At 37.3% G+C, this 15,049-nt stretch overlaps 1 protein-coding gene across 1 annotated transcript in view; it reads right to left on the reverse strand.

The window, feature by feature from the left end:
- Positions 1-15,049, reverse strand: part of LOC136863089 (uncharacterized) — a 252,592-nt gene that overhangs the window by 67,599 nt on the left and 169,944 nt on the right. The window contains exon 2 of the mRNA XM_067139422.2: positions 5,459-5,490. Coding sequence (XP_066995523.2) covers positions 5,459-5,490 — 32 coding nt within the window. The remainder of the gene's footprint in view (positions 1-5,458; positions 5,491-15,049) is intronic.

Raw genomic sequence — 15,049 nt, forward strand, 5'->3', positions numbered from 1 at the left:
CCTCCTTCTCCTCTTCTTTACAGTTGCTGAGGTTAGCTCAATTCCTCCTCCTCCTCCTCCTCCTCCTCCTCCTCCTCCTCACAGTTATGAAGGTCAGCTCAATACCTCCTCCTCCGCAGCGATTACATCGTTATGGTTATGCATGTTTAGTCGTGTTTTTTTTTATCAAGGTTGCTCTCTAGTAAACTCAAGCCTTTACGGTAGGTGTAAAAGGGAATGCATTATGTAGAACATTTTAAATTTAATAAAATATTTATTTACAAACTACTAGGTTTTTATTCTACATGTGATAGGTGCAATGAGTTCGTTGCTGTTGTCTTGACTGCTATTACACAATAATACGCCTCTGAGGTAATTCTTCTTCTATTTCTTGAATCTCTCCTTCATACACTGTGTATCCGGCATCTTGATAAGCTCTTAGGAGTTGTAATCGTTCAATGAGTAAGTTAATGTCTTTACAGTATCTTACATCTGCATAAGGTAACAGAGTTTTGCTAATACGTGTAGACAGTTGATGTATAGGAAACGGAAGAACTTTTTTTGATGTAGTATGTGCTTCTGCAGTGTTATCAGTAGATGAAAACTTAACACGGTTTGATTGAAACGGAACGGTAAAATCTTATTCGTTTGGTTTATCTTCTACTACATCTTGCTTCTCATCTTGAGTTTACTGCACAGCAACAGAACGTGTAGTCGGCTTAGAAAATAAAGTAGAATGAAAAAGCTCCGACGGTAAACAAACGTTGAGTTCTTCTGTTTCTTCTTCTTCCTTATGCATCTCCTTTTCTGGCTTATCTTTATCTGATGGTGTGAGGATAGTAACAGAACATGTAGTAGGCTGAGACGACGTTGTATCCTTTGGATTATGCTTTCGACATTTCGTCAAAGTTTCTAAGAGTTCAACTGGTAGATTTTTTAAACAAATGAGTTTAGCATTTACATGTCATGTGAGATTATCACGCCTCTTAATAGAGAAGTACATTGATTTCATGAATATATTCCGATGTTATGCTTTACAGCTTTATGTTGTTGAAGATTGTCAAGTCTTGAAGAAATCACACTACAAAGATCGCACATAAACATAATAGATGTTTTACTATTAAAATGCACACTTAAATAGATATGATGTATAAGTTTACACTGCAACCAGCAAATAACAACTGTCTATCTGTCTGTAAAACTGGGTCTAATAAGAAGGAGGAGGAGGAGGAGGAAAGGGGTATCTGACTATAAAAGTAGATAAGGAGGAGGCACACATCATCATCCTCCTCCTCCTCCGACGGGACTTAGCCGCGTTCCTCCTCCTCCTCCTCCTCCTCTTTACAGTTTTACGGACATATGCCCCCCTATGCTAAATAGCCCTTCCCCCTCTACACCGTCACTAAGGCTTTACGTCACCATCCGACAAGACAGAACATGTTGACGATCTGTACAGGTTCAATCCTGTTACAGAGGACATAGGGCACATATATATAGACTGTTGTTATCTTACAGCCAAGATTCGAATAGTCAGCATACATTCCCTATCGTGTTCTGAACAGAAGAAAACACTGTCTCTAAGGTTTTACGTCTCTATCCGACGTTAAAAGAAAATCTCTAACACATGCAACAGCAGAAATCTGTATTACAGGTATAGGTTCGAATTCTGATCTTTCTGATTTAGTCACCGTAACAGAAAAAAAGTTATGGATTTGAACCCCGTTCTCCCCGTTATAGAATCGAAGCCGTATTACTCTGATTAATAGTAGAATAAAAATACCAACACATAACCACTATAAAAATCTCTTTAATGTTACTGTAATGGATTCAAACAACGATTACTCTGCTGAATGTTAGATTAAAAAAGAAAATCTTTCGAAAAAATTATGGATTCGAACCCCCGTTCTCTCTGCCATGGAATCGAAAACTTATCACTCTGATTAACAGTAGAATAAAAATACAAACACATAACCACTATAAAAAATCTCTTTAGATTACTGTAATGGATTCAAACACTGATTACTCTGTTGAATGCCAGATTAAAAAAGAAAATCTCTAGAAAAAATTATGGAATCGAACCCCCGTTCTCTCTCGGTTATGTAATTGAACCCTGATTAATAGTAGAATAAAAATACCAACACATAGCCACTATAAAATAACCTCTTTATATTACTGTGTTGTATTCAAATACTGAATACTCTGTTGAATGCCAGATTAAAAAGAAAATCTCTAGAAAAGTTTATGGATTCGAACCCCCTTCTCTCTCTGTTATGGAACAGAACGCTGATTAATAGTAGAATTAAAATAATAACACATAACCACTATAAAAATCTCTTTCTATTACTGTAATGGATTTGAACACTGATTACTCTGTAGAATGTCAGATTTAAAAAAAGAAGATATCTAGAAAAAATATATGGATTTGAACCCTGGTTCTCTCTGTCATAGAATAGAACCCTCGTTACTCTGATTAACAGTAGAATAAAAATACCCACGCATAACCACTATAAAAATCTCTTTATATTACTGTAATGGATTCAAACACTGATCACTCTGTTGAACGACAGATTTTAAAAGAAAATCTAAAGAAAAATTATAGATTCGAACTCCCGTTCTCTCTGTCATGGAATCGAACCCTGTCAAGTTGACAGCTGTCAAAAGGCACGTGGCCAAGCACGTGGCTTTATTTACTAACAATAGCACGTGGTCGTGATGTCACGGTCACGTGGTCACGACGCCATGTGTCAATGACCTATCTTGAGGTATTTCAGTGGACTAATGTCCAAAATAGAGTCTAAAATATTACCCTTAAAGCAAAATATCATTAGAATGATTGTACACGTATCTTTACATATTTACACCTCAAAATAAGGGTTTTATAAAGTATCCACCACTTGTTCATGAATATATCAGGGATAGCAACAATAACAACAACAAAAACAACAACAGTGAAAATTTTCTTAACCTGCTAAAGAATTATTCTGTGTGTGATTCTTTTCATTATTGCTATTAGTTCACTGAAATGGCGTATGGCTTTTAATGCCGGGAGATCCCAGGGCGGGTTCCGCTCGCCAGGTGCAGGTCTTTTGATTTGACACCCTAGGCGACCTGCGCGTCGTGATAAGTATTAAATGATGATGAAGACAACACATACACTCAGCCCCCGTGCCAGGGAAATTAACCAATGATGGTTAAAATTCCCGACCCTGCCGGGAATCGAACCCGGGACCCCTGTGACGCTAACTATTTAGCCATGGAGTCGGACATGGCATTCGGTTATTACGTACTGTAGGTTAACTTACGTAGGTTAGGTTTACATTGTTTCGTGTTTTGGTTGGGGGAAATATTATTCTATTGTTTTGTTTAAATATAGTTTTTTGGTAGGATACTTAAAAAGACAGATTATTATGCGATTTTGTAACTTCCGCAGTTTCTACATTTTCATTCGTATAGGTACTAGACACGATGTTTCGTATAGCACTTTAAGGTACGTTGCACCTGCCATAAAGGAAGCAATTTCCTTAATTAAACAACACGATACTGGTAGCATTGTAGCCTAAATTTAGTTGAAGAGGATACTCCAAGAGAACATACGCTATTTCTCTGGCAATATAGCTAGTTCGAGAGGAGCCATTGAGTCAGCTTTCAGACATTCAGCCATTCGATATTTCAGAAGTTAAGAACACTTTTAATATGTGTTGCCAGTAATAGAAAAATAACAATATTAGATGCTAAGTAATTAGTTTTAACTTCGATTCTGAAATATTGTTTCAGTTAAACTATTGTAAATAGGATTCGCCAATGAGCGGTTTAGAATTGTAGTGTAGTAATTTTAATAGATAGTATCTTCCTTCTTTATTGGTTGTAATCCTTTCGATATTTCAGTTTTCAACTTAACCTGCCTACGTATTTACAGTAGGGTTGGGCAGACCGGAGCAGTCAGTTGTTACGGAACCTTAGGAGCTTGAGGTGGAGTGTTTCGGTACAGTGTGCCGGCCCACGGCACACGGGACTGTAACTACTCAGTAGAGAGAACTTCGTGAGCCAACATGACATGCTCCGCTTCAGCAGGAATGTGCTGCTGTACCGGGCGTGCTGTGTGTAGTTACGGCCAACGTGAAGGAGCAGTCGGAACACTGAAATTCGCGCCCAATAAGAACGTTTAAAGGCTGCTTTTAGGTGAAGATTTTTCGGTCAATATGAAATGCACGTAACACGGTTACAACGGCAGTACAGGTGTTTAAAAGTAACTAATGCAATATTTTCACTAGTTGAATATATCAGCCTATACTGTGAGTAATTAGGGCCAGGATAAATCTTCACGGCACGTGAAAAATCAGTCGGAACTCTGAAATATTCACCCAGAGGATCATGTCTAAATGTCGTTTTTAGGATAAGAATGTTTTCATTCATTTTGAAATACACATGTCACAATTACACGGACAGTAGATGTGTTTAGAATTATCACAATGTTATTTTCACCAATTAAAAATGTACTCTCACAGGAATCGGCATTAGTCCCTGCAGGTAGAACAGCAGAGGGAAGACGAGGAACAGGGCGAAAGTAAGATGAAAGGGAAAAGTAGGAAAGGGAGGGAGGGAGAAAAGCAGTGGCGGCGATAATATTGGGACGGTCAGCGTGTTTTGGCTACTATATATTGGAATATGCATTTCTTGTGTGTGTGTGTGTGTGTGTGTGTGTGTGTGTGTGTGTGTGTGTGTGTGTGTGTGTGTGTGTGTGCGTGTGTTTGTATCATATAAGTGTATTATTTTAATTCATTCGGATTTGAAAACTAAATTGTGTAACTTTTTATTATTATTATTATTATTATTATTATTATTATTATTATTATTATTATTATTATTATTATTATTATCGTTCGTTGCTGTTCATTGTAATGATATACGAAGTGCGAAATAAACTTGTAACTTTCCTTATCAGGAAACGAGGTGACCCTTTTTAATTATTGCGGGGGGAGGGCTCGAGCTTCCTAGCGTCGCTACTGGGGAAAAGGGAGGATGAAGTAGGTACTTCAGCCGACAGGGAAGATACAGGAGACCAGGAGAGTGGGGATCTAATGAGGTGTAAAGCGTTGAGGCTCTGCTCGGGGTGAGCTCCAATTTTAGGCACGTGACGAAAGCGTGTGGCAGAAAGGGAACCTGGGTAGAGTATTATCCAAGAATTACGTTAAGGAAGATTTTGAGGAAAGTAGAAGGAAAGGAGGAGGGTAATGGGAAGATGGTAGTTTTTCACGTTGGCAGTTGCAATATTCGTTTTAGCACGGGGCGTATCAATGAAATGAATGAAACAGACACAGGGATACAAGATTTCTGTCCCTCGTGGCGGATAAAGTGCAATATTTACACGGGAAGATACAGCACATAACTTTGCTACTGATGACCTGAAACGATAATAACAGTGTACATCGAAAGCTATGACCATATATTTGATTATTTAATAAAATATTTGCTTACTTACGTATGTCCACCATCACAGTATTTGGAGGTCGCCTGTAACAATGAAAAAACGTGATGAGACTGGAGCGTAAATTTTCATATACGACAAGACTCGTGTTTAATATTACCTTACTGACACATTCGTGCAAATGTAAATAAATACAATAAACAGCTCTCTGATCCGAGGTCAGCTCTATGAAGGTGCAAAATGAAGATCAGAATTAAAGAAACAAACAACAATCAGCCAAGAAGGAGACTTGAATTGCAATAAGACAGCTGTCAGGAAGACATGGAAGAATCATGTCAATTATGTTGGTAAAAATTAACAGATGGAATATTTTCACTACATCTGTTTAGTCCTCAGCCCGGGGATTGGTTGGATTCTCAAATAGCACCATGAAAGGTTATGCGACAATAGGGGAAGAGGTGAAAACCGATGGTGGCACCATAATGATGCATACCAGGAAAGAACAGGAGTGAGGTAGTTTGCCACTGCTTTCCTCACTGGACTAGAAAGTCCTACAGCAGCACAACTGGACGTACGAGTAGCTCCTTTCAAAACATCCAGATGCACAATTTGAGCTCCATAAGTCACTATTCAACACCAGCCATACGTCAGCAGCCGCATGTAGTTACAGTCATAAATAAGACTGTCGCCTGTGCTAAGAGAGAGACGCAAAATACTGCATCCATCTAGATATAGTAATGTACTATTTCAATACGTACGCTATCAAATTTGTAGATATAAAGTATTATTTCCCATGGCAATGGTCACGATAGCGTTATACACGTACAACTGCATACTTGCTTGGTTTACAAATATATTACCGTTCGTGTGCTATGGAATAATACACCGTATCTTCACTTGAGTTACGAGATAGCTTCCTGGGGTTGTGTGCCAAAGGACTGTATTGAACGCCTATTTTTTTTAATGAAATAATGCTCTCAGAACCATTTTTCGTACACAGAATGGAAGTGCTTGCAAACAATCTTTATTAACTAACTATACTGTAGGTCGCTGGCGACTCACAATCATAGGGTTAGCAGAGGCTAACTAGACACCACTCTGTTGATATGAAAGCGCTTGTCGTATGTCCAAATGTTATACATCTTGACAAGCTTTAATGTAGGAGAATAGCCATCAGGTGTATGCTTGTGTATCGGTGCCCAAATAGAAAGTTATGTACCCACTGTACTAGTTTGTAAATCCTTTCTTGAAGGAAATTAGTCATAGTTCCTCAGTCAGTTGAAACACGAAATGTAACTCTTGTTAGAACACTGTAATATACCTGTAAAAATTGACAATTGTGGACAATTTACAGTTATGTTCTATTTACTGTGTTGACACAGGAAAAATATGGCTTCCCTATTAACAAAAAAAAGTCTGGAAATGGATTTATTTCTACAACTAGAGAATGTACCCGTGCTTCGCTACGGTATTCTACATTGTATTCGAATATCGAAGTAAATAGTGTACATGCAGTAAATAAGATTGTTTTAAAATTGCATGTCTCTTAGCGTTATCCGAGAAAGAGCATGGGGAGGTCCCCGTACGTTGTTTCCAATGTAAAGTGTTTGTTACGGGTTTGTGATATAACGGCAGGCTCACTTGCCTACTGCCATTCACAATCAAGTTGGGAAGTTTACATTATAATTGCAGGCCCCATTGCCTACTACGCGGACAGAATCGATTTGGGGAGTTTTCATTAAAATGGCAGCCCCCCTTTCCTACTTCCAGACAGATTACAGTTGAGGAGTTTCTATAATAATGGTAGACAATTACCCTACTATCACTCGAAATTGAGTTGTGCAGTTATTATTATAATGCCAGGCCCATTTTCCTACTGCCAGCCAGCTTACTGTAAGTCACACCACGTTGGTGAGTTTCCATCAAAATAGCAGGCCACTATGCCTAATGTCAGTCATATTTTAGATGAGGACATTTCTTTATAATGGCGGGCACCCTTGCCTACTGCCAAACACAATCGGGTAGGGGAGTTTTAAACAAAACTGCATGCTCACTTGCCTTCTGCAAGTCAAATCGAGAAGGGAACTATTCATTACAATTGTAGGCCTTCCTTACTAATGACACTTACACAGGAGTTGGAGAAGGAACCCTTTCCTACTGCCAGTCAAAGTCGGTGTGGGGAGTACTGATTACAATATCAGACCCACCCTTTCTCGATCGCTAAAAATCGACATCAGTGAATATATATAGATCGAGATACGAAAGTATATGCGTGTTTACAATATTTAAGACCTTCATTTACAGATTAACTGCTACTAAACGTACGTCATATCGACAAAGGATTATACCATAAGACACGCCGGATTGAGTGGCCTAAATGGCTGGTCGTATGATATGTCATCTATTCTTGGGTCAGATTGAGTTAGAAACGTGGAACAGGGTAAACGTTTTGTAAGATTATCTCACATTACATTACTTTTCGGATAATTATGTGACAGCTACATACATAGCATTTGGCTCACATATGCCTACTGGGTGGGCCAATTTTCGTGAAGAGTATGATGATTCTGTATTTCATATAAGTAATTGAAAGTATGAATTATGCATGTGAAAATTCCAAATTGACTTAACATCGATTAATAGAGAAAAATCAAACGTAAAAGGGATACAGATACGGCAAAAAGTCATAAGACCAAGGTTGTAGATCATTCCAAATTGAACGGGGAGTGTGCAATCCGTTATGTGATAGGAATTTCCGAAGGTCTGCACCATAATTAAAATTGCCTGCATATTTCGATATTCTTCGGGGATAAAAAGTGAAAAATTTAATGATCTAGGATGTTTTCCGTTCGTTACAGGCTAAAACGTATAATTTTGTCAAATTTCAATTATCTTCCTTTTCTTCTGGCAGATTATGCCGCAATCTGGATTTTGGGCGAGGCGGGTAAAAATTAGGACTTTCAGGAAACTAAACCAAAAATTATGGAGATGGTCATTATTACCCCTTAAACGGAAAGCTGTACGAAAATTTCGCCAAAATAGTCAGTGTAGAGACACACAGTCGTTACGATTTGATTTATATTGATAAGGAATCTGCTCCATGTAAAACACCTTTTGGGCTATGTCCGCTGGACTTAACCTGCAAAAGTGACCATTCATGATATCTACCTTATTAATCCTCCTGACGAAAAAATGCAAATGAACAAAAAGGTTTAGAGGTGGAATTCCATCACGTTTGGTCGATTTCCAGTCAGGTTGGTCTTGTTCTGTATATATTGTGGAAGAGTAAAATCACCATTTCGGTTCCCTATAAACCGCCAGTCCATTCCGGAACATGAAATGTTATTTACGTTTAAAACCTACCTTTGGACAGGTGGATGCTAAATATAAATTTTGGTTCGAATGTCTTCAGTAGTTTTCAAGTTGTAAAGAATACGCTTTACACGCACCCGCTCGTGAGTCAAGTCCGATGGGACTTGTACATAAAAACGGTCCGTTAATGATATCTACCTTATTAATTCTCGTATCGAAATGATGCGCATGAGAAAAAAGGTTTAGAAATTAATTTCTACCAAGATAGGTAGATTTCCATTAAGTTTCGTTGTGTATATTTTGTGGAAGTGCAAAATCACTGTTTCGGTTTCGTATAAACCCCCAGTCAGTTCAGGGATTTAGAAACAATATTTGCCCTAAAACCTATCAAGGACAGGTGTATTCTAAATATGAGTCTTGATAGAAATACATCCAGTAGTTTGTAGCACTCGCGTACATACGGCGTAATTAAGGAAGAAAATAATACAGTTAAGAAAGTTGAAAGTAATAGAAAATTGATTATAACTGAGGACAGCCGGATAACGACAAATATGTAAAAGCCAAGTGAATGTATTGGAAAATCAAATGCCCCTCAATAAATTATGCTAGTGTGAGTTATGGATATAATAAAGCGGTAACAGGGGAGAAATTTAGGTCCAGTGATTCTTAGGTAAACAAATAATAAGAAGATGACTAATGGTGTTATTACTTAATCTATTCGAGGGCGGTTATAACATCCAACGATATTCCGCCAATATCCCGCAGATAGGCCGATTGACGCCTCTCTTGCCTTCTACCCAAGCAACAACCACGAATTTAAAAGCATGATGAGGAAAATGGCAATACGTTACTTCCCTGCTGGCATGCAGTCAGAGACGTTGCCATGGTAACCTGTAGGTTCGTTGTCGGTCTGTCGGTCACTCAATGCAGAGCATGATACCAGCGGAAAATTGTAAATTTCTCCGTCATGTGAAGAGTAAGGTAAATTATGAACATAACGAAAGTTGTTTATAATGAAGAGACGTTTCACGTACGGTAAACGAAGTTTACAGAAAATCAATAGTATAAGAGAAAATGGAGGAAAACCATTCTGGTTTTCCTATAAACCCCCCGTCTATTCAAAGATTTTAAAATGATATGCATATCGAAAACTTTCCCGGGATGAGTATACTCTAAATATGAAGTTTGGTTGAGATCTATCCAGCCGTTTCGAAGTGATGGTGGAAAAACCATTCTGGTTTTCCTATAAACCCCCGGTCTGTTCAAAGATTTTAAAATAATATGCATATCGAAACCTTCCCCGGGTTGGGTATACTCTAAATATGAAGTTAGGTTCATATCTATCCAGCTGTTTCGACGTGATGGTGGAAAAACCATTCAGGTTTTCCTTTAAACCCCCCGTCTATTCAAAGATTTTAAAATGATATGCATATCGAAACCTTCCCCGGGATGATTATACTCTAAATATGAAGTTTGGTTGTGATCTATCCAGCCATTTCGACGTGATGGTGGAAAAACCATTCTGGTTTTCCTATAAAACCCCCGAGTATTCAAAGATGTTTAAATCATATGCATATCGAAACCTTCCCCGGGATGAGTATACTCTAAATACGGTATGAAGTTTGGTTGAGATCTATCCAGCCGTTTCGACGTGATGGTGGAACAGACAAACAGACAAACAGACAAACAGACAAACAGACAAACAAAGAGACACGAAACGTAAAAACCACCGATTCGGTCTTGAGTTGACCTAAAACGGATAAATATCTGAAAAATTGGCAAAACAAAAGAAATTACAAACAGAGGACCCCCTACAATTTTATTTATATAGATTGGCTTTACGTCGCACCTACACAGACAGGTCTAATGGCAACGACGTGATAGGAAAGGTCTAGGAGTGGGACAGAATTGGCCGAGGCCTTGCTTAAGGTAGACTACATATCCATCATTTGCCTCGTGTGAAAATAGGAAACCACGGAAAACCATCTTCAGAGCTGCCGGCAGCGGGGTTCGAACCCACTATCTCCCGGATGCAAGCTCACAGCTGCGCTCCCCTAACCGCACGGTCAACTCGCCCAGTGAAATGGAATATCATCGAGATATACTGTACGGTACATAAAAAAAACAATGAAATGAGCGCTGTCAATGCTGAAATAGGTTAAGTGATCATCAAGAGATGTTGATGCCATAGTGCAGAATACAGCAACCTACACCATTGTCAGTTAACTCGTTACCACGATGATTGAGCGATATTTCCATCTCAGTGATTCTCGCCGTTGATGGAATCGCCACAAAAACATATTCGTACGAAATATAAAAGATCTGAAATTATATTTGTACAACGTTTGTTATGTACATACAAACAGACAACAACTGAACTGAACATACTTTCGTCTCCGTTTAGCGTACCTACCCCAAGCTAGAATTGAATTTTGAGACCAAAATTTGAAGTTTACAGACATAATTGTAACTGCATTTACAGAGGAAACATTATGACAGTTCGATATACATTTATAAACCTACCCTTTCCGTTAAGGCAATAAAACAAATAAGACAAGTGATAGTGGCATTCACAATTAGAATACAGAAAATGAAAGAAAATTATCACATGAACTTTTAACACATTAAAACACGGACTGAAGCTCAAGCTGCCAAAACATATATCTAGAATCTGACTGGTAATACTCTCCTGAAAGGAGCTGCATGCTCGGTCACTCTACATTGTATATATTTCCTACCAGCTGTCATGACGGTTTAGGTTTTGTAATTGATGCAGTGTTGCCATCTAGCGGAGGTGAGTGACAGAGGAAGAGACAAAGCACATCTCAACTAATAACAATAGGCAGTATTTTTAATACTGATAAGTTTTAGGAATTTGGGTCTTTGCAGACCGGCATATTTTGTTTCCTTCTGGTTCGGCGATCACGTTTATTTTCTCATTTTGTTAGTCATCTTCAGTATCTTTCTGATGATAGGGGCTAACGATCACGTGTTATTGCAACACATTAAGAAAATATACGGCGAAACGTGTCTCGGTACGTACCCACAAGAAATTCAAATTGAAGTAATTCATAGTTCATAAAGTAATTGTTTGATATATGAATTAATCACATTTTTGAAGTCGTAATAGTACGAACTTTTCTGTCAGAGTCAGAAATTACTAGACTATAATTCCAATAAAAAACAAGGTTGATGTTGTTATCTCCATTACTAATAAACCCACGGAAGAAATCAGCACAATGTCTTACAGGCCCCTTAATGCCATTCAAAATATGAAAACATAATAGCAATATCTTCAATGGATTAGCAGTTACTTTGCTGTAATATCTTAGGTGAATAACCCCACATACGAATATGGTTGCACGTTTCATCGCAACAAATGTCCAAAAGATTATTCTTTTCTCATTATGCTCTTTCGCCCTCTTGTTAACATTTCCGCGCGGTGCGAAATCGCTACACGAAGTTTACACACAAAATCAGCCCTTTTTGCAGGTAATGTTACAAATATTTTATCGCGCAAATTTCCATATAAAGTAGTCTTTGGGAGTTAAATCGGGGGATCTAAGAGGCGTAATGTTGTAAACGAGAACAACACGCACACTTCATAGGAAGCCTAAATTTAAGACATTTAATTAACAGTCGCCATACAATATTACCTTAGTGCTGTATTGAGGGTTGTATGATGATGACGATTATTATTATTATTATTATTATTATTATTATTATTATTATTATTATTATTATTATTATTATTATTATTATTATTATTAACATTTGACATTCCTACCGTATCGTATTGTGTAATGCGATGACTGTTAAACTGTAATGTACAATGATACTCTCATGCATTTTATTTCAGGTTATATTATTATGAAATGATTAACGAGATAATATGCGAAGTCACCCTCCTAATACAAACTGCATATTCGCAAATTGATCATTCGTATAATGGGACCATTCGAATGCTATGCATTGTTTTTCTGGACTGAATGTTTTACCCTGAGCGAAGTCAAGCAATGCCCAACTGTAAAGCAAGTTTTAAAGTAATATTATGAATGATGCCCAGTGTAGTTCCTGATATATTACAGCCCAAAAAAATAAACCAGTGGCACCTACAGCCCATAAAGTGACATGATCTGCCAAGACGATTGCTGTCCAGGTCGATGGCCTGCATAAAATTGGAGTGCGATGGGATGAAATGTCAACCGTACTAAATTTTAGTTATTTATAATTCATAATTATATTTCATTTAAAATATGATATTAAAATAATTAAAAAATAAGCCGTCATTAGAAAATACCACATGAGGTAAAATCTTGTGAATGGTATATTGCATACATTTAATCAATCTATATTTGCCTATCATTTAAAAAATTACTACAAATGGTAGTGTAGAGCACAACTTATTCTAGACTGTCATTTTAGAATTTGTGTAAAGTTAACTAACCCTGTATAGTATATTATAATCAGAAATATCATTATGTGATATGATATTCATAGGGGGTAAGGAAAACTAGTGAATGTGCTTGAGGGTGTTATAAAAATAAGTTCCTTACTTCTCTGATGTATTTCGAAGTAAGAATTTAAGTTCTCTATTGACTGTCATGGTACATAAAAACATGTAAGTTTCATAAGGTCGGTACTCTGTATTTCAGATTTTAGTTAGATTCTCATTACCGTAACAACAACTAACGAAGGGATAGCTCATGCAATACATCTGTTGAAATAAGTATGGGTACGAAACATAATACTGAGGGTAGATTACGACTACCACGGATATGAAGGTTTGTGAATTCACAATTTTTAGTGTTGTTTAGATTGAGATGCTAGATTTTCGCAATCGCGGTAAATGTAAAAGGTAGCCGAATGCTGTAAACCTTAGTGCGTATTTGGTATTTAAAAGTCAATTTAATGTGTCACTATGGTTCTTAATCCGCGACAAAATGCGAAATGTATGTGTTTCTGCGAAATAAGTGTTGAAACAACATTTTCGTGAGATATTCTCGTGTATAAGAGGAAAATAACACGTGCAATTTAACTGTATCATACAGACGAAACAGATTAAAATGAAGTTATGTTGAAATCTTATTTGTTAAAATTTCAGTGAGTGCTACTAATGACGTAAGTTCACATATTAACTTAAATAGTGATGTTTACACTGAATCTCAGGCTGAAAAGTAATTGAATATAAAATAATTTGTGTTAAATCTTAATAGTTGTGTGCAAATGGCAAAATGAAATTATTTCCTGTCTGACCCAAACCTCGCAGCCACTCGCTTGGTTTTCACGTTATTATATCAACGTATCAAATGTAGGATTGTTTAGATTTTCCAGTTTAAATTCAAGAAAATTGTTAAGAGAACATATAAAACTGAAGTGAAATTGTGAACATTAAGAAACATGTAAACTGATATGGACTGCTTACTCATAAAATATATCTTCTTCCATCTAGAAATCAGTATTGCATTCGGGAGACCCCACTGTCGGCAGCACTGAAGATGTTTCTCCGTGGTTTACCATTTTCACATCCGGCAAATGCTGGGGCTGTACCTTAATCAAGGCTACTATCTATTCCTTCTAACTTCTAGCCCTTTCCTATCCCATTGTTGCCATAAGATCTATCTGTGTCGGTGCGACGTAAAGAAATTTTTAAAGAAATAACAAATTAAAGTGCAATTCTCCATACGAAAATAAAATGCTACATAATGCTAAATACTAACATTAATAATGCTAAATTTATTTTGAAATTGCTAAATTCTTAGTTTCAAAAGCTCATCATCTACCATCTCTAGTGATAACACGTCTCTCAAAATTCATCAGTTTTCCTGTCCGTGATGCTACGCCTCGGTTCGACATAATTCAACACAAGTCTAGGATATATCTTTATTTATTAGAGATCACCATTTACACTGTCTATTGATTAATGCTCAGTAGCTTGGTGTCATATCATCAGTTGTATTTGGTATTTAAAAGTCAATTTAATGTGTCAGTGTGGTTCTTAATCCGCGACAAAATGCGAAATGTATGTGTTTCTGCGAAATAAGTGTTGAAACAACATTTTCGTGAGATATTCTCGTGTGTAAGAGGAAAATAACACGTGCAATTTAACTGTATCCTACAGACGAAACAGATTAAAATGAAGTTACCAGGACCGTTGTAGCCAAAGTGGCATTAACCATGGCTACCCATAAAGACGGTCGCAATTTGAAAACCAGTCATGCACGTCCGTTACTTGAAATGAAGAGTCACATTCATGTTGCCACGTAAAACAGGAGGTCCCGTGTCTATCTTCACGATTCCGTAGTTCTTTTGACCGTTAACCGTGACACACAC

The sequence above is a fragment of the Anabrus simplex genome, chromosome 2, assembly GCF_040414725.1.
Source record: "Anabrus simplex isolate iqAnaSimp1 chromosome 2, ASM4041472v1, whole genome shotgun sequence".
In the NCBI taxonomy this organism is placed as follows: domain Eukaryota; kingdom Metazoa; phylum Arthropoda; class Insecta; order Orthoptera; family Tettigoniidae; genus Anabrus; species Anabrus simplex.